This window comes from Mesocricetus auratus, unplaced genomic scaffold (assembly GCF_017639785.1).
Source record: "Mesocricetus auratus isolate SY011 unplaced genomic scaffold, BCM_Maur_2.0 Super-Scaffold_100015, whole genome shotgun sequence".
In the NCBI taxonomy this organism is placed as follows: Eukaryota; Metazoa; Chordata; class Mammalia; order Rodentia; family Cricetidae; genus Mesocricetus; species Mesocricetus auratus.
In genome coordinates this window covers 52,564,596-52,589,931 of record NW_024429198.1, presented here as the reverse complement: position 1 = coordinate 52,589,931, position 25,336 = coordinate 52,564,596, and the positions used below count along the sequence as shown (strand labels likewise).

The 25,336-nt window shown below is 41.0% G+C and overlaps 1 protein-coding gene across 1 annotated transcript in view; it reads right to left on the bottom strand.

Annotated features, from left to right (window-relative positions):
* The window catches only part of Asxl3 (ASXL transcriptional regulator 3), a 177,305-nt gene that overhangs the window by 11,075 nt on the left and 140,894 nt on the right, over nt 1–25,336 (bottom strand). Inside the window, 3 exon segments of the mRNA XM_013125082.3 lie at nt 339–2,292; nt 6,507–6,612; nt 9,576–9,672. Of these exon segments, the coding sequence (XP_012980536.1) occupies nt 339–2,292; nt 6,507–6,612; nt 9,576–9,672 (2,157 nt within the window).

The window sequence follows — 25,336 nt, the reverse complement described above, 5'->3', positions numbered from 1 at the left end:
ATGTATGTGTGTATGTGTGTGCCACACTGTGCTTGCAAGTACTCTGAAGGACAGAAGGCATCCGATTCCCTGGAACTGGAGTGGTTGGTGCTGTTGAGCTATCCGATGTGAATTCGGGAACTAAGTGTGGGTCCTCTGTAAGAACTTAAGTGTTCTTATCTCTGAATGCCCCCTCTGCCGTTTTTAAAAGATACTTTAATGTTAGAGTGGATATGAATAGATTAGTGTACAGTTTGCTATGTGAAGCCTAAAAAGAGAAGTATCTAATTCATTTCTGAAATTTAAGTTTCCAAACAGGGGACCATATTTCCATAATAACCTGTCTTAAAATACCATACCTTGAGAGGGGGAACCCTGGGTTCCTCTCGTGGAGGCTGCTCTTTCTCAGGTGAACCACTGGGCGCTAAGCTCCGGGCTGACTGGTCCTCTTCGATCCTGGCTCTTTTCTCTTTACAGATTCCAAAGCTATGCTCCACAGTTTTCCTCTTCGATATCTCTGACTCTCTACTGTCAGTTCTTATCACATCAGGTGACTTGGAGGGCTCTGATGTTTTGGAATGATGTGAGGTCTCCAGCCTATTCAGTGTACTGGCTTGCTTATGTATTTTGTTTCTTGAGCCTTCTAAAAATGGAGCTTTGTCTACTGACAGGACATACTGCTTGTCCTGTAGTTTAGCTTGTGGAATCTCATTTCCCTTAGTCTCTGTCTCCTCAGAAAAGGCAGGGACTTCTAATGGTGAGGACACCACTTTCTTTTCAGTTCTTTGCAGGACACTGTGGTTTTTAACCTTCGTCATTTCTGTAGTTGGAAGTTCTGGGATGGAAGGAGGGTAGAGCGTCTCCATTTCAACATGGGTGTGACAAGGCTGCTGACTTAGCGTCTGGCTGTGCAGTTCTTCTGGTGGGAGTGCTGCAGGCACAATGGAGGGACTCCTGCTGATGGGTTCCGGGATGTTGGACAAAGGCTTAGGGTGGGAGATAAGGTTCTCTCCCAGGGGCTTGGTGGGGATAGAAGGTTCACCTTTCTGTGGAGAGAGAGCTTCTTCCAATCCTGAAGGTGATTTTCTCTGTTGATGCGCCGGTCTTTCATTCAAGGAAGAGTTCGAAACTGGAGAAGTCTCTGCAGGAATAGGCAAACTGGATACAAAAGGCGTCTCAGAGGTGAGAAGCATGGAAGACACTGAGGAAGTTTCTGATGTCAGGGGTAAATCAGACATCGGGGATGCTTCTGATGTCAGAGGTAAATTGGACACTGGTGAAGCCTCGGATGTCAGAGGTAAGCTGGACATAAGAGATGCTTCTGAGATTTCGGGTGAGGTGGCTAGTGGAGAGACTTCTGACATCAAAGACGTGTGAAGGCTTTCATCAGTAGGGTTTCTCTGGTTGTGCTTATCTGCATTCTCAGTGCTGGACACCTCAGAACAGAATGTTGTTTCCAGAGAGGCTGGGGTACATGACTCTTCAGATGTGGACTGTGTTTCCCCACCTGGGGATGGAAGGCTGGCACATGCACCCTCTGGGCTCTCAGAGGAGAAGGAAGTCTCAGAGACACAAGCATTTTCTGAGAGCTGTTCTTCGGGGTCGCTCTGTAGCTCCATATCTACAGCGATTACCTCATGTGGAAACTGGGTTTCCAGAGAAGACGGCCCTGCTCTCAGCGTTATCGTGCTGGTCTCCACGGTGGTTTCTTGTTCCTTCTGTTCCACCTCAAGGGTATGAGTGACAGACGAAGTGCAAGGAACAAGAGAGTCACAGATCTCCAGTTGGTCAATGACAACTGACATTTCTTCCTGGGGACATTCCAATTTCTCATCTATCTTCACTTCAATGTGAGGCAACGTTTCTAAAATATCATTCATCACAACACAGGGCTCCAAGCTATCATCAGGGGCTGCTAACTGAGGCTCTTCACAAGAGGTGGCTGGACTTTCAGCCTCCTCAGAAAACTCTGGAATGGGCTTATGATGTTCATCCTGGCACTCACAGATGCTCGTCTCTACCTCTTCTGCCACTTCCTCCTGAATCACAGATTCCTCAGGGATGAAGATGTCTTCTGCTTCTGATTCTATCATCACATCCTTCCCTGGAACCTCTAACATGGGGCAAACGGTAGTGCAGAAGTCAGGCTCCGAGGCAGCTGAACTTTTCATGACTTTCGGTTGCTCTTCTTCTAATGCCGTCTGTGCAGAAGCAGCCGGAACGCCAGAGTTCCCATGTGAAGAACACCCCTCAGCTCCATCATGGTTTGGTCCAGAAGTGAGCTTTATGGATTCTTCTCTGGACATGCCCAATCTGAACAGAAATTAGAGACATCATTATACTGTCACAAAAGGCTCAGATTGGATCTCTTACAAGTTCAGTATTCAATAAAAGTGAATGTATTGACTTAATCATAAAACCACTAAGTCACATGATTAATTTATGTTAAATAGCTCCTGAAAGCCTCAGTGCTGCCTTTATACCTAAAAGAAGCTTCATCCAATTAAGAAAGGTAATTCTTTTTATAAGCAATGGGTTAGAAATCTTGTCAGGTATTAGCAAAGGGAACTTGAATGTTACAAATAACAATGAATCAGAAAATATGGCCTGAGAATTAAAGAATAAATAAAAACCTAGGTTTTTTGAAGTCAGAAAGTAAAAAGATATCTTTATAATATAAAAATTACAGAGACTTGAAAGTATGCAATGGAAATAATTAATATGAATGGTATTTTTGCGAAATATATCAAATTTTAAAATCAAAATGACTTTTAAAGATTAGATGTCTTGAAAATAATCTAAGAAATGCTACTTGATAAAGCATATTTGGTTGATATCCATGGGAGGGCTGCCCTCCTCTGAATAGAAATGCAAGAGGAGTGGATGGGGAGCAGAAGGAAGAGGGGAGAGGGACTTGGCGGAGAACAAGGAGGGGAAACAGCAGTAAGGTTATAAAATAAATAAAAAGAAATGCTTCTCAGTCTTTATCTTTGCATGTGACTGTCTAATTAAATATGAAGAATAATAAAACAACTTGGAGTTATTAAAGTTATTCTACCAGATGGTGCATGTGTCCATCAAGTGTGTGTGCATGCCTTACTATGAATATATTCCATATGGATAGCAGAGAAAAATCCCAAGAGAATCTATCCTAATGTTAGGTCCCCAAGTCAAAGCTAAGTGGAATTATAGTGAAGTTTGCAATGAGTCACTGTTTTCTTTTTTAAGTTGCAGCATCAGCAGCAGATGGTTGAGAAATGCATTATAAATGAAACCAAATTGGGGTGTAGGCAATGAAAAGGTTTGGACAGCAATATTCTTAGAAAAACAGAGCAACAGAAAGACAAATGGTGGCAGTTGACTGAAGAGGGTCTGGTGCTGCGGCGTGTCTCTCATACAGTGGGGAGTCTATGTAATGTAGGAATAACGAAATAGAAGAGGAAGCTAGTGTCATGTGTCAGTTCTCCAATGTGAAATTAAGACAGTAAAGAACAAAGAACAAGCTCCTTTACATAGTGGAGTGGAAAACCAACCAGCTGATGGTCTACAGCAGTGGTTCTCATGCTACAACCCTTCTAAGCAGCTCTTCATGTTATGGCAAAAAAATTGCTACTCCATAACTGTAATTTTGCTACTGTTAAGAATAGTGATTTAAATATCTAGTATGCAGAATATCTGACATGGAACCCCTGTGAAAGACTCATGACCCACAGGTTGAGAACCACCGATCTATAGAAAGACAGGCTCTAGACTAACTTGTATTTCAGAGCACAAAAAAGTTGGTAGGAAGTTATGACTCATGGTAGGGTAGCTGTCATGTGCCTCTTCATCAAATGTCCTTGGGAATCTGGGAAATACCCAAACGTCTGAAACATGTACATGCTTGTGAATTTGGTTTTATAATTGTTCTTAATTTTTATTTTTATGTGTATTGGTTTTTTGTCATGGGTGGCAGGTACCCTGGAACTGGAGTTACAGACAGTTGTGAGCTGCCATGTGAGTGCTGAGAATTGAACCCAGGTCCTCTAGAAGAGCAGCCAGTGCTCTTAAACACTTAGCCATCTATCCAGCCCTCATAAAATAGAATCCATGCTTTTCTTGGGGGATCTTTAAGCCAAGTTTTCTGTGTATAACAGCCCTAGCTGTCCAGGAACTCACTCTATAGACCAGACTGGCCTCGAACTCACAGAGATCTACTTGCTTCTGCCTCCTGAGTGCTGGGATTAAAGGCATACACCACCACTGCCCAGCTGTAAAATTTTATGAAAATTATTTATGGAATTAAGATTTTGAGCAACTTATTGAACTTCATTATGTAAACTATAATATTACTTAGCTTCACTTTCCCTGTTGTCTATCTAACCTTTTATAATAACAACAACTTAGATGCATCTATGAGTAGGCTTTAATCTTGTCCTTCATGGCTCTTAATGCTGCCAGGCTTCAGTATGACCTACCTTCGAACAATGTGAATTTCTGGGTTCAACTCTAGAGATCCTACCTCAATATATTTGAAATGGGTCTTGAAATCTGTATATATGCCTAAATTTTCCATCGAGGATTCTGATGTAGCTGCCTTGAGTAATACTGCTGGTGACAACATATTAAGACATATTACCAGCCTGCCTCATTTTTGAGCTTTGAGAAAATATATTAATTATCTCTACTTATAATAATTAATAATAATAATAAATAAAATAAAGAAGCATTTTGTGATTATGTGAATGTGTACATGTTTCATGTATGTGCAGCTGCATGTGTATGCATGTGTACATTGGTGTGTGCGTGCATTCAGAGACTAGAGGTCAACCTCCAGTGTTAGTCCTCAGACATGCTTCACATGGTTTTATAATGTTTGGTTATTTATCTATTTCTTTAATCATGTGTATCCACGTGTCTACATGATCGCATGTGTGTATACAGGTGTAAGCACAGAAGCCAGAAAAGGGTATCTGATCTCCTGGAGCGGGAGTTATGGGTATTTTCAGGATGCCCAGTTTGTCATGCGTGAATTAAGATCCTCATGATTATACAGTAAGTGCTGCTAAATGCTGAGCCATCTGTCTGTCTCCCACTGTGTGTGTGTGTGTGTGTGTGTGTGTGTGTGTGTGTGTGTGTGTGTGCGCGCAACTTGGCTTTGGACACAGGTTCTGTCACTGACCTACGAGCTGACCAAACACGGTCAGTTGACAAACAACCTCACCTTCCAAGTGCTGAGGCTGTAATTGTGCTATCACTCACACCTTTCAAATCAGTTCTGAAGCTTGTCTGAGTCCCTCATGGTTGCCCAGGAAGCACTTTATGAACTGGGCTATAGACCCTTTAATAGGGACTCCTTATACAGAAAACTCAAGTCAGATTTCTGGGTTTATGTTACTCACTGACAGGAGAAATTCATGAAATGAAACTAAATGGCACAGAAGATGTTACCTGCACCCATCTCTTTGCCTTCTGTTCAAGCATTAGTCAGCACAAGCTCCTCTACAAAGACTGGGAGCTATGATCAATAGCTTTTGGATCTCCTTTCCTAGAAATATGATTGTCTGAGAGATTCTTCCCAAACAATGTCTCTCTACTAAATGGGATGCGGAGGGAAACTGCTTTCAGGTAATTCAGCTACTACCATATATACATGCAGTTACTATCGCTTACTTTTTAAAAGCAGCATGGCCAGGGATATGTCTCAGCAGATAAAAGTCCTAGCTATACAAGCATGATGACCAAAGATTGGTCTTCAGAACCCATGCAGAATGATGGATAAGATGGGGAGCCCCTGGATAGAAGGGGGAGCAACTGTAACCCCAGCACTCCTACAGTGAGATGGAGGCAGACAGGAGACCCAAAGGAAGTCTCCAGAGCAGGCTAGCCTGGAGTATATAATACAATGGCAGAGCCCAAGATGAACAAGGTGGAAGTACAAACAGCCTCCTGCCAGCCATTCTCTAATCTCTACACAGGTGCTGGGCAAGATGCTCCTGCAAGCACGCACACATCATACGCATGCACACTGAATCCAAAACATAAACCAGTTCACATGAGTATCGGCATATTAAACAAAACCAGGCAACCCAGATAAAGTGGAGCGTAATACCTAGCTTCTTGCCAGCACACACTTACTACAATGGACACATGAAGTCACTATTTAGAAGGGACAAGCATGAGAATTAAATGTGTTTAAAATAACTTGCTTTTTACAATGCTCATTAATGAAAATATGTGGATAAAAACTAAGAGAATTTGATCAAAACCCACTTAAGAAAATCACAATTGACTTCTTTAGGATTCCATGTGTAATTTTTGGTCTAAGATGAATTTTCATGAACATGTTATAAACCTTGAAAAGCCATTTTTAAAATTTAAGTGCTGCTATGCCACTATAATTTTACCTGCAATTTTGTACACTGGGGGGCCATTACCTTTTACCACAGGTTTATTGAGTTTTACAGCATATGAGGGTGCCTTGTGAAGCAGAGAATTATATTTTCATTTCCTTCTAAAAGAAATGACAGAGAAGCTCTAGTACTTACCTTTCTCCATAAAATCTCTCAAAGAATTTTTCTTTCCAAGGTTCTGTTTTCTTTTCCTTCTCAATTTCTTGTCTTATTCGTAATTGCATTTCTGGGGTAAACTCTCCTAGAAAGAAATTAGCAGTAAATTGAATTAAAATGGTCATGTCTTCTGCCAATTCATGAAGACCATGTCATTCACTTGAGTAAGATTCACTGAACATTAAAGGTAAGAAGTGTAATGATCATATTTCTAATATTGCTCCTTTTATGAACATTGCTCAAATGGTCATTTTGCGTTAGATCACCTCTAAAACATTTGGCAAAGGTTTTACATACTATGGGCCGCAAATGAAACTGTATATCCACTGTCCTGAAGGAAATCATCCTAAGGGAAGCAGAAGGTACACAATGGAGTATGAAATATTGTCAAAAGCCTTGCACAGGCCATATGAATAATATGCATTGACAGTAGAGATAGGGCAGCACTTAATTTTTCCTAAGTCAATTAAAGAGGGTTACATTTAGGAGTTGATTTTTGAGCTCACTTGTAAAGGATGATCAGGCTTTTGTAAGTGATTAGATCACAAGGCATAGAGACATGAATATGCATATTTATGTCCTTTTGAGTGGCCAATTCTGAGCGGAATATTGGATGAAATTGAATAAGAAAGGAAGGTTGGAGTCAGTTACCCAAAGCACACTCTAAAAAGAGTTCAGCATTTCCTTCAGGAGACAGGAGCTCCTGATGGCAGAGCACAGTCAGCTATATAGTTTGGAAAGATAGGTGACAAGACGGTGGAGAAATCAGGACTCCTCCCTGAACAGCATGGAGGGGAAGATGCGTGTTACAAGTGAGCCAACAACGGTGGGGAAGCCAACAGGCATCAGATTAGAAATAGAGACTCAGATAATGTAAGTTTTAGAGTAAGCAAGTGTGAGGGTGGGGAGGAGTAACAGTTCAGAGAGAGCAGAAGGAAGAACAGAAGATCAAGGAAGAAATCCTAGGTTTAGTACAGAGCACTTAGGTTGGGACTTGAGGGTCTGAGAAAAAAGCAAGTGAGATCTACACACTCTGGAAAACAACCAGGGGTGATGGAGAAGGAACCCATCAGAACTGGTAGCTTATAGCATAAACATAGGTGGTAAGCAAGGCTACTTGAAGAATATGTACTGTTCAAAAGAAAGTATTGTATTAGAGATGTCATCATGTGCCTATGAAAAAGGAGTTCCCAAAAGAAGCTGTGTAAGGTCTGTGAGAATACAGGCCAAGGGAACAATTTGAAATATTTCATGAATGCCTAATGCATTTTGGTTGATATGAAACAGGGTAAAAGTACAGATCAAATAGGATAAAATGCAGTATAAGGAAAGGAAGTTACATATGAGGACTGAGAGGAGGGTGTGAGCTACAATCATCAGAATTCGCCATGAGTAGTTTAGGTATCCAAATCGGGCCAGCAACTGGGAGCAAGGGGCTTAAAGTGCTGCATTTGACTTTTCAATCCTGATAAAACCTGGGATGCTTTAAAGGAAGGAAATGATGACAGAAGCTGCAGGAAAAGGAGTGTCAGAGTTTCCTTAGAATCCAGGAGATTTGGAAAATAAAATGGATTAAACCGTGTCATAATTTCAAAGGATATATCAAAATGTATGTGAAATGTCTATGGTATATTACATATTCTTCAAAAACGTCTGATATCAAAAATGCCAGGTATCATCATAGAAAAAAGAGAAATTGCACTAAGTGAAAATGTATTTCGGGGAAGCGTGGGGGAGACTTGGAATTCAGAGGAAGACACAAAGCTCAGTACAGCATGTGACAGTATACTCTACAGAGTGCGTACTCTATAGTGCGTGTGCTCTACAGTGTATGTACTCCACAATGTGGGCACTCTAGAATGTTTGCTCTACAGTATGTGCATTTTATAGTGTATGTACTCTACAGTGTGTACACTCCAGAGTGTGTGCTCTACAGTGTGCGTACGCTCTACAGAGTATGTACTCTACAGTGCATGTACTCCAGAGTGTGTGCTCTACAGTGTGTGTATGCTCTACAGAGTATGTACTCTACAGTTTGTACACTCCAGAGTGAGTGTGTGCTCTACAGTGTATGTACTCTACAGTGTGTACACTCCAGAGTATGTGCTCTACATTGTACGTATGCTCTAAATTGTATGTACTGTACAGTATGTACACTCCAGAATGAGTATGTGCTCTACAGTGTATGTACTCTACAGTGTGTACACTCCAGAGCGTGTGCTCTACAGTGTGCGTATGCTCTATGGAGCATGTACTCTACAGTGTGTACACTCCATAGTGTGTACTCTATAGTGCACGTGTGATCTATGGAGCATGTACTCTACAGTGTGTGTACTCCAGAGTGTGTGTTGTACAGTGTCTGTACTCCACTGAATGTGTGCACTGTATTGTTTGTGTATTCTGTATAATGTGTGTACCTTACACAGTGTACTCTATAGAGTACTGTGCTCTACAGAGTGTGTGTACTCTACTATAACACGTGCATTGCACCATAACATGTATACTCTAGCACAGTGTGTATACTCTAGCACAGCATGTGTGTGTGTTCTCTAACAGTGCATTTCTAGCAGCATATGTGCACTTTAGCATAGTATGTGTGCTCTAGTAGAGCATATGAATTCTACTAACATAGTGTATGCACTCTAGCAGTGTATGTGTGTGCTGTGTTAGAGGAGAGCATACACATTCAGACATAGTGCATGTACTACAGCAGAGTAAGTGTACTCTAACATACCACATGTGTTCTAGCAGACCATGAACACTCAGCATAATATGTGTATTCTCGTAGAACATGTGCACTCTAGCTTAGTACCTAGACTCTAACATAGTACATATATGTCCTAGCAGAGGGTGTACACTCTAATACAGTACCTACCCTGTAACATATTAGAGGTGCTCTAGCAGAACAGACGCACCCTAACATAGTACCTACACTCTAAAACAGTACATATGCTCTAGCAGCAAGTGTGCACTCTAACATAACCCATGTGTTCTAACAAAGTACACATGTTCTAGCATTTCATAGAATATCAGAAAGCTAAAATTTACCTTCTGCCAGTCGCTGTTTCCACCCTTGTGCTGCATATGCAAAGAATTCATTATTTAGAGCTGAAGTACTGAGGCGTAAAATTCCATCACTTCCCATCTAGGAAATAAGCGGACAAAACAATACTCCATCAGAGATAATTCAAAGAGAAAGCATGCAAAAGAGAAGCAAAACCTGAGTTGTATTAAGAGGGTGTGTGTATGCATGCATGAGCTCGCGCGCGCGCGCGCGTGTGTGTGTGTGTGTGTGTGTGTGTGTGTGTGTGTTAAGGACTGATGACAGAGGAAGGGAGGAAAGGAAAAGGAACTCAACAAAAGATGACTACGGGGTCATCAATCGCATGCACTCTGCTAGCTGACTTCCAGCACAGAGACAATTACTTCTGTCCCTGACTGTGATTGTGGACTGACTATAGAAGATAAAAAGACGAAGCAGGGCAAATCAGCTAAGCATTAAGTTACTGGAAATGAAGAAGATCAAAAGATAAAGGCTGAGGGAATACATAGGTGGGCATGAGTAGGACAAATCTATGTAAAAAGTAGAATTGGTGTGGTGTGGAGAACACAAGGTCGGGGTCTTTTTCCATTTTGCCAGCACCCGTATGTGGAGCAAACATATAAGTTCACACAGGTGACACAACAAGGATCTGTTGAATAATTTATGCGCATGTATGGGTGTGCACATTTGTGTGTGTGCATGTGTGTGTGCATGTGTGTGTGAGTATACACATGTGTGTACAAATGTGTATGCTGTGTGCATACTGTGGTGTGGATGTAGAAGTCAGTGGATGCCTCGCTGAGTTGCTTCTCTCCTTCCACCATCTGGATCTTGGTGGTGAAACCCAGGTCATCAGGCATGACAGCAAGTGTCTTTACTTGCTGGGCCATCTTGCCAACCATAGTTACACATCATATATCCACATCTTTTATTATTGTTCTACATTCTATCTTAATCCATACAGATGATAACTATTTTGAATATTTAACTTAATGACTGCATGAGTAAAGAGGAATATGGCTTCTGAAGACATTTATTATCTGCCCAAGCCTGGATCATGGACATCAAAGTGAGAGAAGGCAGCCATCAAGAACATAAGAGTGTTGATGACTAACTTGAGGGTGTCTCAATCTAAGAAGAAACTGGAAGTCACTAAAATATTCCCAAGCACAAGATGTCATTCACTCATTGTTTACTCTCCATTTTTACCATTATTTAACAGATACTTTTTGGATCACCACTATAAGCTTACATACCTGGTCTTTGTGTGGGTGCTAACAATAAAGAGAAAGTTCCTCTCCCTAAGTTATTAATATATTCTACATAGAGCAAATGATTGTTTCTTCTACAGACTTTACTTGGGTTCTGTGTGATTGGGATGATTAATACTGACTGTCACAAAATCTAAAATGTACAGGACACAAACCTCTGGGCATGCCTGTGGACAATTTCCTAGACTGGCTAATTTATACAAGAAGACCAATCCTAATGTGTGACACCTGTCCATGTGGTGGGGAGCCGGAAGGCAGAGAGGAAAACAAGCTGTGAGCCAACGTTCATCCCAACCTTGCTCCTAGCTGCAGAGGCTTTATAATCAACTGCCTCATGCTGCCACCATCATGATGTCTCTACTGTGATGAACTGCACACTCAAGCTATGATGCAAGATGAAGTCTTTGTTCCTTGCTTTTTTTGTAGGGTATTTGGTCACAGGGACTTGTAAAGTAAGTAATATTGTAGCTGTGGTATAGTTTTATGGTCAGCATGATGAGGTATAAAACACCCAGCCATTCTATCTTTTGACTGGATAACGCTAGAATATCATTTTTAGAATTTAGTCTAACCACTGAATCATTAGCTGCCACTTGGTGGTAAGTCTCCAACGGCTAGGATACATGGATCTGAGAGCTAAGAATAGAATGAGCTAGATGAGCTATTCCCAGGACTCACTTGCCCGTTTCATGCAACCTTTGCTTTAAGTTCCAGATTCAGTGAGATTAGAAGTCCCCCGTCTGGGTGGGTCACTTCTACTTCGAAGTGTTGCTCATTTTGGTACTACTGTTATTTGGGGTCATGCATGTCCTATGTATTATAGGAAAATTAATAATATGTCTGATACATGAGCTACCAGCAACAACCTTTCTCTAAGATGTGGCTCCTAAAAGTGTCTCCAAATGGAGGCACAACCATCTTTAGATTAGAAATAGTCTACCAATAGACAAAATGATGGGGTAATACTATGGTAGATAAGCTTTGCCTGGACACCTTACATTTCTCATGCAGTAGGACCACAAGACAAAGATCTATTACATAGTTGGAATCATCCAGAGACAGAGGGTTGATTTTCCACAGAGGGACAGGTACAAGGATGGTGGAAACACTGAATGTTTACTGGCACATCTTGCTGCATGAAAAGTAGTGTCACAGAAGAGGTTATTAGTGTTAAGACGATGATAGGCTCAGACTCATCAGGCCTGTCATCAGAAGAGATGGTCAAAGGATAATCAGAAATGGATTTTAAGGGGAGATAGGCAGAATGGCAATCATAGATTAAGCCCAGTTTAAGACTAGCACAGCCTTGCCGGGCGTTGGTGGCGCACGCCTTTAATCCCAGCACTCGGGAGGCAGAGGCAGGCGGATCTCTGTGAGTTCGAGGCCAGCCTGGTCTACAAGAGCTAGTTCCAGGACAGCCTCCAAAGCCATAGAGAAACCCTGTCTCGAAAAACCAAAAAAAAAAAAAAAAGAAAAAGAAAAAGAAAAAAAAAAGACTAGCACAGCCTTTAGCTAACCTAATTACCCTTGTTATTTCTTTCCCCTTTCCCTGCTTCCTTCCATTCCTTTTTCCCTCCAAGTATTTGTGGCAGAGTAGTCTTCACCCGATGCACTGCAAGGGTACAAGTGCTAGAAAGAACCAGCAGTGGTGAAACTCCATCTGTGTCAAGAAGTCTGCGAAATACATACCAGCCAGGATAATGATTGGGTGCCCTAATCCCATCCATGTCTATAAAGTCTTGGACTTCTGCTCAAGTTCATAGATCTCAAAGACAGTCTTCAGGAACAATCTAGGAGCAACTCAGGTCCATGAGAAATGGAAATGATTGGAAATAAGACATAAGCCAAACAATTCGGGCTTTAACCTCTACCTGGGACTGGACTACTGAGGGCCTCTCAAATAAATTGTGAGGTTCTAGGATAATGATTTCCAGATCCAAGTTTCCTCTTCAATTTACTTCTACATTTTAGACGTTTTCCAGTCTGAGCCACAATCCAGGTAACCTGTGAGGCCCCACTCTAGGTATCAGAAACGCCAAAATCTTGAATACTCAGAAAAGCCTAAAAGATCTATGTCTGCAAAGGTAGCTGCAGCAATGTGCAAAGATGAGGAAAGAGGAAGCAGATATGGAGACATCACTAAAACGCCATTGGGGATTTAGGTGACAGACGATCAAAGGAAGGAGGGTCTCGGTGATACCCAGGATGGGTAAAGGTCTTCAGGATCAAGGAGACAGACACACCATGAGCATGTTAGAGGCAGCTCTGAAACACCTAGGATCACTCTGGCAGCAGTAGGTGAACTTCTGCCCTTGAAGCCTAGCAGATCTTCCAGGAATGCTACCGAGTGTGCGAGGTGATGTGCTTCTAAGCCTGAGATATGGATGGAGGCTGCATGCAGACCTCGGTGGTGAAGGAGAAAAGCTTCTCCATGGAGAGACATGAGAATGGAATCAGATCCTGTTCCACAGGTGGATTAAAATAAGATTAGCAGGTGCAGGGCAAGTTCCCCACAAAGCAAAGAGACTGGTGCACTGAGAAGTACATGTGCATAAGGCATGGAGGGACACAGGCCTGACTTGTTCTACATTTGGGGATGTGCATGGGGCTGCTGCATCTTCAACAGCCTATGCAATGTGCAGAATCCCTAGTGTTCTCCATAAAGGTTTCCTCACTACCCTTATTTTGGTTAGTGAAAGATATGTAATGTATCTCTGGCAGCTCATCTACAGAATTTCTGTTTCACATATTCTGCCAGGCTGGGGGCTTGGTTACTAATTTTAAGACACAAAGAAAACAGCAGATCCAGATTAGCTCTGACAGATTTCAAGATCTGAGCACATGAAAAAGCAAGTGTGATATAAACACATTCTAGAACATGGAAGCAAGCCCTGGAGGGAGATCATTTTCTTTTTGAATATAAAGCACATGAAAAGAAGGTTCCCAACCTATGTAAGGCAGCACAATTAAACACATCGGCTCAGATAGACTTAGGAAATACATGCCGATAAAACTTTTAAAAGACACTATTAATTCTACGACCTTTAAGAAATACTGTCTGAAAGAAATAACACTTTAATGAACTAGAACTAGAATTTCTGAAAGGTTAGTTATTGATTGATGAATTATAAATTCTGATTTTTTATTAGCTGTGATAGAAACACTCATTCTGAAAAATCTTCTCTCATGATGAAATATCTAGCTAAACTATTGATCAGCTATTCTTCCTTTGAAATTAGCAAGGGAAAAACTGGCCAATATAATTCCTGTAGGGAAAATAAGAGTAAAGAGAAATATGTTCATGCACAGATCCTGGCATGATATAAAGATTTAAACTTTCTTGATGAGTTTATGATCTAACATTGATGTTGGTTATTAAAACACTTTAGCTGGTTATGTTAATACATGTCTGTAATCATATTCTTGGGAGGTTCAGGCAAAAGGATTACTGTGGGTTTGATGACAGCCTGGGCACATAGTGAATGTTAGACTATCCTGGTTCCCAGGGTGAGATTCTATTTAAAAACAAAAACAAAACAGCAAAACAATGACAAAAAATATTTAGACAAAATCATTTAGGACTGGATGGATGTCAGAATTAAAAGCATTAAACAAAACATCGCTATTTAAACACTATGCAGTATCACCTAATATTTGAACTTACATTCAGTAACATAATCTTTCAAGTTATTTGTGTGGGAGAGGGAGGATGTAGAGTGGGCAGGGTTTCATATAGACCAGGATGGCCTCATCTTGTCGACAGTGATGACTTTAGACTCCGGTCCTTCCTCCTTCATCTCCCAAGTGCTGACGTAACAGACCATCAAGCTAGACATCGTCTCTAACACTTTTCCTTATTTTGTTTCTCTTCCCAACACAGCAAGAATCACCTACTAGTGGGGGAAGGGTGCTGAACGTGGAAAACTGGCAAGCAACAACTGGCATCTAGAAACACACACACACAGCTTAGATTTCATTCTACAGCCAGTGGAGAGTTGTTCAATGCAAAGTAAAAACCTGACGGAAAGAAGCCAATTTCTGTGCAGCAGGTAAGCAGGGCCTGGTTTAGACAGTGACAGGCAGCCTCCGTCATACTCACTGTGGCCCCCGTAGTAGGAAGAGCAAGGCAAGGCAAGGAATAAAACCAGAGTACTCTGTGGGTGAGGGAAAGAGAGGGCGTGAGGCGGTCCAGTACCATGCATGGAATTGCTAGCAACAAGACCTGCTGAGTCTTAAACTCCAGATGGCATTCAGCACCCTGCCCCAGTGGAGTCAGAAACCTTTGGAGCCTTAAGTTAGTAGTGATAAAAATCTGATGTTTCAAACGGCCAGTTCAGAATTTTAAGTGTGGGAATACTATAAATCAGAGCTATCTGGCAGTAATAAAATAACTTTCTTGTGTGAATTTAATTTTTGTCTCTGCATCACGAAAGAAAAAGGAAACATGAAATTATTTTGAAGAATGCATTTTATTTAATTTGACCTACTTAAAATGTTATTTCAACAGGCAATTATTTTCAAATATTGTTTGTAAGATATTTTATATTCTCTTTGAAAAATTATTTGTTATTCAGTTGTATGTTTATTCATGGCATTTCAACACAAAGTCACCACATCTCCAGTCATGAGCAGCTACCCCGTGGCTGGCTGCTGGTCACTGTATTGAATAGTACAGCTTTACAGAACAAGGAATCATTAATGTGTTGTGAAGTTGTGATTGATAGAATCTATGAGAACATGAGAGCGACTGTGACTGGTTGTGATAAATGGTGTAGTAGTCCACACTTGTACCAGCCCCCATGAGACTGAAGGATCACTAGGGCTTATTGACAACCTAACTAGCCCCGGGTTTAGTTAGTGACTTTGTTACCAGGGTAAAGGAACACACACACACACACACACACACACACACACACACACACACACACACACACACAGGAACAAAGTTAAGTTCAGTAATACGAGAGTAATTAGAACAATCAGAGATTATTTGCAAAGAAGGCTTAATCATAAACAGCTATGTATGAGACTATCCAAAGAACACTAACCAGATTATAAGATGGCTTCAGGTGGAGCTCTGAATGGTACTTCTCATATAAAATGGGGAAGGGAAGGAGACACTACTGGGAGAATGAAACAAAACCATAGAGGAAGGTAGAAAAACAGAGAAAGAAGCATCACGGGCGTAAGGGGAGGGAGTGTTGGAGGGATGGTGTGCTAACACAGGTGTAAGGGAAGATGATGTGTACCATTCATGTGCTAACACCCATCAAACCATGTAGAATTATTTAGGTCAACATAGTATGCAGAACACCATGCAAGCTGTTGTTTCCATTAAAAATAATTAATATGATCTTTAGAAGAAAGGCAGCTTAGACAATGGGACACTAAGCAGGACGCTAATTCTAAAACAGTGCCATACTGGAAAGCAATGAACCCCGAGCTGCTGTCGCTGAGTCACATATTCTATTTAGTCAAGAACTATGGTGTGAATTACAATGAAAGTACTCTTTTCTCTAAAAAGTGAGTTTTCATTTTTATACCCTGTCACTCAGTGGGATGTAGACAGCTCAGAAGACTGACTATACCTGTTCAGGGCTCACTTGCAAGAGGAAAATTCTTTCTTCAGAAGTATATAAAAATTAAAGGAGACTGTTAAGAGATAGAAAGCATCAAAAAAAATGGGATACAGAAATAGGATAAAAATGAGCTTCAGAATGCTTTACAAGTGATGCTTGATAAATATTTTCAAGTATAAACTAAGCCAATATTTCCCAAACTGTGCTTTTCAAACCAGCTAGTATAGTAGACAACTTTAGGTCAAAGTATTTAAGAGAAACTTGTCTCTTGCAACAAGTATTGTTTGTGCCTGCTATTAAATGCAGTTATGTATTTATTTTTACTATAAGCATTCTCTAGAATGCTGGAATTTTATGGGTTCTTATGCATATGAATGTGTTATGCACTGTCTACCAAACTTATCAGTTTGTAATCCTTCCACAGGGTGATTATTGACACTCTGTGGAACAGTTGCTTTCTGAGAACAGTCAGGAAAATGACACCCAGCAATGTACGAGAACAGTCATAAGCAGACAAGCCCTTAAAGTCTAATGAGCACGTGTGTGTGCTTTACATGGAATCCCCGTTTAACCAATAAATGAAGGCATCTTAAGATCTAGACTTGGAATAATTTTCAAGATATTTATCCAGTGGCAGAATTAAATATTCAAATAATAGCATGGGATGGGGAAAATATTTAGAAAAATGGTGCCACAATCCTTCCTCTATTCCCTGAAGAATATCAAATTAAAACCCCATGGCAGATGGCAGCTCAAGCACAGTCACAGCTGGTCAGCGCTCAGAGAGAAACTGACAGTGAGTACTCATATGTAAACAGGACATCTTCTCCATGTGCCCACCTTCCCAAGGCCCAGGGAATGCACAGAGGGCAGGACAAACAGGCAGCAGGAAACAGAAGTCGGGGAGGGCTGACATGAAATAGTTTCCTGGACATGGCAGCACTGTCGCACTTCTCAAGTCTCAGTAGTTGTGCTTCCATGCATCAGATCAGCACAAGATCGATCCAGTCAGTATTCTTGTAAGGGTAGGGAAAGTGTGCCGAAGCTTCTCCCTTATCTAGGAACTACAGACAACTGATGGGGATAGAGGATGGAGAGTCATTCTTCTTCGGGGACATGAGCCATGGTAGGCTGCTCATACTCTCTTGGGTAGCCCCCAGCTCATGCCGATATAGACAGCAGAACTTACAGTCAGAAGGTAATACAAAGAGGACATGAAGTGTGTGGCGGGGCGGAAGTAGGCTGGAAAGAGGGCCAGGGAGGAGTTGGTGGGGACAGGAAGTAGATGTGTTGAAACGACACTGCACATGTGGATGGAACTCTGAACAAATAAGCAAAAATAATATTTAAATTTCACTGCAGGCAGTTTCATTATTTTCTATCCTTTTTCAATCTTTATGTGCACGAGCAACTTTTTTTAAAAAATGAGATTTTCATTATACTGACTTTAATATAGACGTACAAGAGTTTTTATTTTTTAAAGTTATGCCATTTTTCATCCTTTCACCCAATTTTTAAAGATGCACAGAATCAAAGTAGAATGAACAAAAGAAACTTTGGAGAGAAAATATTATGAAAAAAAATCAACATTTAGATGGAAAAGTAGAAGGCTTTTGTGTCATAATTGTTATGACAGAGTTTCAAAGCTCATTTTCATAATAAAAGCCTCCCCTGCTCTTTGCTTCCCACTGCTTGCTGCTTTTGTGGTAGGCACTCAACACCAGGAGGTTCAAAGTTCAGTAGAGAAGGTCGGGGACTGGATCATCTGTGCCCGGGAGGAGGCTAGCTGTCACTATAAACTAGAAGGAATTCTGGCAGAGGTATGGCCAGGAGTATAGCACATCTGATTATTGAGATCTGAATATATGTATTGAAAAGGGGATCCCAAAAAGCAAAAAGGATTTGTAGTTCTCAGGTGGCATAATAGGAAACAGACTTGTGGAAAATGATTCTCTCAGGGGAAAAAATGTATGTACATGTGTACAAGACGTACATATGCATGAATTCATGTGAATATTTATTTACTTTATGTGTGCATGCATTTATAAGTACATATTATACACATACACACATACTTGATTTCCCCCTGAAAATTCATGTTGTAAACAACTTAAGCACCTGACTAAAATGATGACCTCCAGCCCAACCATTCAACTCTGTTAAGATGATCAACCAGATATTGGGAAGGCCATTCTTTACAACAGGACACATAGGAAAGCAATTCCTGTAGGCCTGGGTGATCATAAAAATGTAATTTTTTCTCTAGCAAAAATATCAAAAGTTTTTCTCAGAATTTAAGTTTGATTTTCAGCACATGCAATGGGGAAACAGTATCTAAAAGCCACAAAAGTCTCCCAGAAGACAAATGGCAAAGGAGAAGCTCACTATTGGCTTGTGAATGGGCTCCATTACTCAGTGTCCACCAGGAAGCTTGTATGAGTTTTAAGTTACTCTCCCAAGAAAGTTTATCAAAAACAATTACTGTCCAGTGACAGTGCCCTATACTTTTAATATTCTGAGTCCCTTTTAAAATAAGTACTCTGCCCTAAACTTAGCATGCACTGTGGGCTAACTTCAACAGCAGTCTGTTCAGAAGAAAGGTGGCCTATGGCAGAATTAATGGAAACAAAAGAAAGACATCCAAAGACAAACACAAATCATCTGACAGATGAATCTGAAATCAGAAAGGCTTGTTTTGATATTCATGGAACACCTGCTTTATGACGTATCCGTAGACAACTTCTGGCAACACTGGGCCATTTCATAGGCATTTGTGAGAAGAGATACTTTCAAAATGACCAAAAGGCAGATAATAAAATATGGACAAGTCTTAGCAAATATGAAAATGTGCACATAAAACTTATTTTTTTCTGGTATAGGGTCTCTTTGTAGTCCAGGTTGGCCTTGAAGCCCATATGCAACTAAGGTAGAACTTGACTCCCGATCCTCTTATTTCTATCTCCTGAGTTCTAGGATCATAGGTCTGAGCTACCACACCCGGCTTGTCCATATTTATTAAGAGTAATGTCTCTTGTCGTTTTCTCCAGTGTTCTCTCTGTGGAGGTGGAAGTAGGAAAAGCAGACTTTGAATGTACTAAACCACTGAGCAGGACATGAATGTTCTAGCTGGTGAAACTTAAGCTCATGTTCTCAGAGACAAAATAAGGTTATGTTATAATGTAGTGAGTCAATGTTTCTATCTGTAAGACTCTGAACAGCTGTGTTTAAGTGACTACCTATTAGTCACTCATTTCTTTAACAAACACTTCATAAGCATCAGCTATGTGCCAGGAACCATGAAATGGACAGACGGCTTCTGTTTCCACAAGAGCCCAGGGCCCTAGAGTAGAAAAGGAAAGCATTCGATGTTGGCAATATAACAGAAATCCTCAGAGCAAAATGGACGGTGGAAGAAACTCCCGACTTTGGCACTACTCTGCTTTTGTTTCCTTCTTTGTGGCTTATTAAATGTCTTCTCCCTACTGTACCTGTGTCTGCCCATCCTCATTTTAATAATGATCCCTTCTCTTTATTGTTCAATAAAACCTAGAACCAATAATAATAACAACTGTCATTAATTTAGTGCTTGCAACAACCTCAGTCTCATTTTGTATTCATGGCTCTAACAAAAATTCCACACACAGGAAGCCTATAAACAGCCAAAATTGATTTCTCAATTTTGGAGGCTAGAGAGTCTAGTATTACAGGGTCTGTAGATTTGGGATCTAGAAAGGATCTTTTCCTGGTTCATAGATTCTGTCACCTTGGTATATAACTTCAATCATCCTATCATGCTCCCAAAGGTCATAACTAACTCCATCATCACAGGGGTTGGGATTTCAACACATGTAATATGTAATAGCATAAGTTCTAACAATATGTTACTATGTACAATGCATCATATGATACACATTACACAATATAAATGTGCAGAATATGCACAAATATTCCACCAATCATCAAGGCAGGATCTAGTCCCTGGAAGGCTTCCTTTCAGATGACACTAAAGTGTTTTTCTTTAACATGAAGCTATTCCTTTTGGTCAAGGCTAGGAACTGGGAATAGCACAGAAAAGCCAGGGAACTGAGGACTCTGTGTGGTAGAGGAGGGAAAGCATGATGACAGGATCCTCCTTGATGCCACTGCTGCTTTAACTATTTTTGGTTGGAAAATTTCATCCCACAAATTTCATCTCCCTGCAGTTGAATTCCACCCCCAGTCAACTTGAAATAACTAGCAGTTTACTTCAGAGTTTCAGTGAGTGGTACACAAAATGCACCAAATGGCCCTGGTTTGGACAACAGTGTCAGGATACTAATGAAGGGCTAATGACATGAAAGCCTCAGATGAACTGAGAAGCTGTGGACAGGAAAGCTGACTTGATGCTAACATCTGTGGACTCCTAGGATGTAGCAAGCATCCCTCCAATGCACGCCTGTGGACTGTTAGGATGCAGCAGGCATCACCGCAATGTACACCAGTGGACTCCTAAGATGTAGCAAGCATCCCTCAAATGTACATCTGTCGACTGTTAAGATACAGTAGGCATCCCTTCATTGTATCTACCACTTTGCGACTTCAGAGGAGCTAACTGATGGACTCTTTCACACAAACCTTCTGCATTATAAAACCTCAAGTCTCTGAGCCACATGTGCACAGTCACTACTCCTGAGGAGGAACTGGCACCCTTCATCATTCTGATTAAAGAGCAATCTGTCTCTGGAGATGCCTGTCTGGTTTCTTTTATTTCCATGTGGACTCTATACATCTGGATCTACCAGTTGAGGATAATAATAACTATTTAGTCTGAAGCTGAGACAGAGGAAATGTGAGTTTAGGGCAGCCAACTACATAGTATAGTCTTTCAATCAAAAAATAAAGTAGAATAAAATAAAATAAAAAATAAAAGCTATTTGTTAGAGTGTCTGTAGCACTGTAAAATGACTCTAATGTAGTTGTTCTCAACCTTCCCAAAGCTGTGACCCTTCAATACAGTTCCTCATGTTGTGGTGATTCTCAATAATAAAATTATTTTTGCTGCTACTTCATATCTGTAATTTTGATACTGTTATGAATCAATGTAAATATCTTTATTTTCCAATTGTCTTAGGTATGACCTGTGAAACAGTTGGTTACTCCCCCCCTACACACTCAAACTGAGAACCACTGGTCTAATGGATGAAAAACTTGTATAATTCCCTTTTGTGCATGAGGAAACTACAATTAGCTTCTAAATGGCACACAATGGGAGTGTCGATGGTTACATGAAATAAGTCGTCCCAGGCTGGTGGCAAGCCTTATCATCCCAGCTACTCTGGATGCTAAGGCAGGATGATCTAATTCAAGACCACTTGGGATACAGACTGAGTTAACAACCAGCTTGGAGATCCTGAAAAGACTTCATCTTAAAATAAAAAGTAAACTTTGGGCTAAGCATGCATCTCAGTGATTGAGTAATAGTACAGCATGTGAAAGGCCTTAGTTGTCAAAGACAAGGAAGAGAATAAATACTTAGAGAAGGGGAAGAAGGGGGAGAAGGAAGGAACGGAGGGGGAGGAAGAGGAAAAGGAGAGGGAGGAAGAGGAGGGGGAGGGGAGGAAACCGAGGAAGGGAAGGAGGGATGGAGGAAGAGAAGTGGAGGGAGGAAGAGGAGGAAGGTGAAGAGGAGGTGGATAAAGAGGAGGGGAAGGAGGAGGAAAGGAGAAAAGAAGTCATTTAAGAAAGGATCACCCACACTAATAACTCCCTAGGAAGAGGAGTAGCCTTTAAGAGCTGAGAGATTCTGACTCACAATAACAAACACTGCACACCTGATATTATACAAGGAACCTAGATTCAAAATTGTGTGTGTGTGTGTGTGTTTGTACATGTGTATGCATGTGTGTTCATGTGTGTGTGTGGGCCCTCACATGTGTGACGAACCTAGAAAGGGTATCATGAAAAGCCAGGAAGAGATCTCAGGAGAGTGGAGAAACAGGGTGAACACCTGTACTAGGAAGGCTAAAAGGAGGACAAAGTAGTAAATCTTAGAGACAGAAGGCAGCCAGATCAGAGGGGAAGAAGCTGGCCTGATGGACTGTATAGCGAGGTGTCAGTTCCCCCATAGCCATGCCAAGATGCTAAATGTGCACGCACTTAAGCTGCAGAACTGGAGGTATGCTGTGGCAGAGAAGACAACTCAGAGCAGGCGGGAAAACTCATGAAATTACTTCTTCCTTATCAGGTGACAGACACTGTTGAAAGCCTGGCTGTTTGGGGGTGTGTGCTTAAAGAATACAGGGAGAGAATATAGGTATCAAGGCCTATGGCCAAGTACCAAAGAGAGGTGTTATAAACAGGTTTCAATCTCTAGGAGGGTGGGAGCATTAAAACGTTCAACAAACTCCCTTGTTGTGTATTTAAGATATGCCATTATGTGATACAATCATGATACACAAGCCCGTGTTTGGATAATCCTGCTTACTGGGTACTTTTGTTAAATGATCCCAGAGAGAACATCCAGATACCAAGTGCTAATGTTACTCCTGCCCTTTCTGTGCAGTAAGAAGGAGAAGAGGGAAAGAAATGAGCTCCAGTGTCTGACACGGTCACCAACACTCACTGCTGCTGTTGTGCACAACATACCACAGTGAACCACCTATGTCTTCAAATTAAGTCAGACAGCACGGACAATCTTGAAATTGGAAGGCCCCCTTCCTTCTATTAACCCTAGAACAGTTTAATTATTATGTATAACCCAGTTCCTCTAACACTATAAAAAAATAAGACCTTTGAAATATTTGAGTCATTCCACTGCTCCTACTCTGTCGTCCATAGATAAGTCACTCATTGTATCACACTGGGACAGGGTTTATGGTGATAAACCTGCTCTACTAAACCCACTTCCACATCCTACATACTCTATAAAGATCCTGTTTCTTAACACTTGTTAGTCTTTGTTTCATTAGTCAGACACACATAATTGCAAAGTTTAGTTTGCTTGTGGTAACATTAACAAGCATAAAAGATTTTAGCATACTGTTCAACAACTGACGCATGAGCACTAAATTTTACAAGAGTAGAATTGGGGTTAACGCTAACCAAACAAGTGAAAAGACCTGTATCAAAAGAACTTTGAGTCTTTAAAGAAAGAAATTAAAGAAGACACCAGGAAATGGAAAGATCTACCATGATCTTGGATAGGTAGGATCAATGTAGAAAAAAGGGCAATCCTGTCAAAAGCAATCTACAGACTCAATGCAATTCCCATCAAAATCCCATCACAATTTTTCACAGACCTTGAAAGAACAATTCTCAACTTTATATGGAAAAACAAAAAACCAAGGATATCCAAGACAACCCTGCTCAACAAAGCAATGTCTGAAGGCATCACCATCACTGATTTCAAGCTCTATTATAGTCCTGAAAACAGCTTGGTATTGACACAAAAATAGACAGGTAGACCAAGGGAATCGAACTGAAAACCCTGAGATTAATCCAGAAACCTATGAACACCTGATTTTCGACAAAGAAGCTAAAATTATACAATGGAAAAAAGAAAGCATCTTCAACAAATGGTGCTGGCATAACTGGATATTGGCATGTAGAAGACTGTAGATAGATCAATGTCTATTCATGCACAAAACTTAAGTCTAAATGGATCAAAGACCTCAACATAAATCCAGCCACAATGAACCTGTTAGAAGAGAAAGTAGGAGGCACCCTTGAACGAATTGGTACAGGAGACCACAACCAGTAGCACAAACACTGAGATCGACAATTAATAAATGGGACCTCCTGAAACTGAGAAGCTTCTGTAAGGCAAATGACACAGTCAGTAAGGCAAAAAGGCACCCCACAAATTGGGAAAAGATATCATTAACCCCACATCTGACAGAGGGCTGATCTCCAAAATTTACAAAGAACTCAAGAAGCAAGTCTCCAAAACACCAAAGGATCCAATTAAAAAGTGAGGGACTGAACTAAATAGAGAATTCTCAATAGATGAGTATAAAATGGCAGAGAGACACTTGGGAAAGTGCTCAACATCATTAGCCATTAGGGAAATGCAAACCAAAGCAATTCTGAGATATCATCTTACTTCTGTCAGAATGGCTAAAATCAAAAACACCAATGACACTTTGTGCTGGAGAGGATATGGAGAAAGGGGAACACTCCTCTACTGCTGGTAGGAGTACCAACTCATACAGCCACTATGGAAATCAGTATGGAGATTCCTCAGGAAAATGGGAATCAATCTACCAAAAGACCCAGTAATTCCACTCTTAGGCATATACCCAAAAGATGCCCATTCACACAACAAGGATGTCTGTTCCACTATGCTCATAGCAGCATTATATGTAATAGACAGATCCTGGAAGCAACCTAGATGCCCCACAATTGAAGAGTGGATAGAGAAAATGTGGTACATTTACACAAAGGAGTACTAATCAGCAGAAAAAAAAAACAATGGAATCTTGAAATTTGCAGGCAAATGGATGTAACTAGAGGAAACCATCCTGAGTCAGGTAACCCAGACACGAAAAGACAAACATGGTATGTACTCACTCATATATGGATTTTAGATATGGATCAGGGGAATGTCAGCCTACAATCCCAGTGCCAGTGAGTCTGGGAAACAGGGAGGTTCCCAAGAGAGATGCATGATACCCCAGAGAAGTGGAATTAGGCAAGATCTCCTGAGCAGACTGGGAACTCTGGGGGAGGGGAGAGGGAGCCAGGAAAAAGAGAGGGGGATAAGAGGAGGGGGGGAAGAAGGCAAGGGGGAACAGTCAAGGTAAGAATAGAGGAGAGCAGGATGAGAGATACCATAATAGATTGAGTCATTATAGGCTTGTGGAGAGAGCTGACACTAGTGAGATTTCCAGAGATCTACACGGATAACACCAACCAGAAAACTAAGCAATAGTAGAGAGA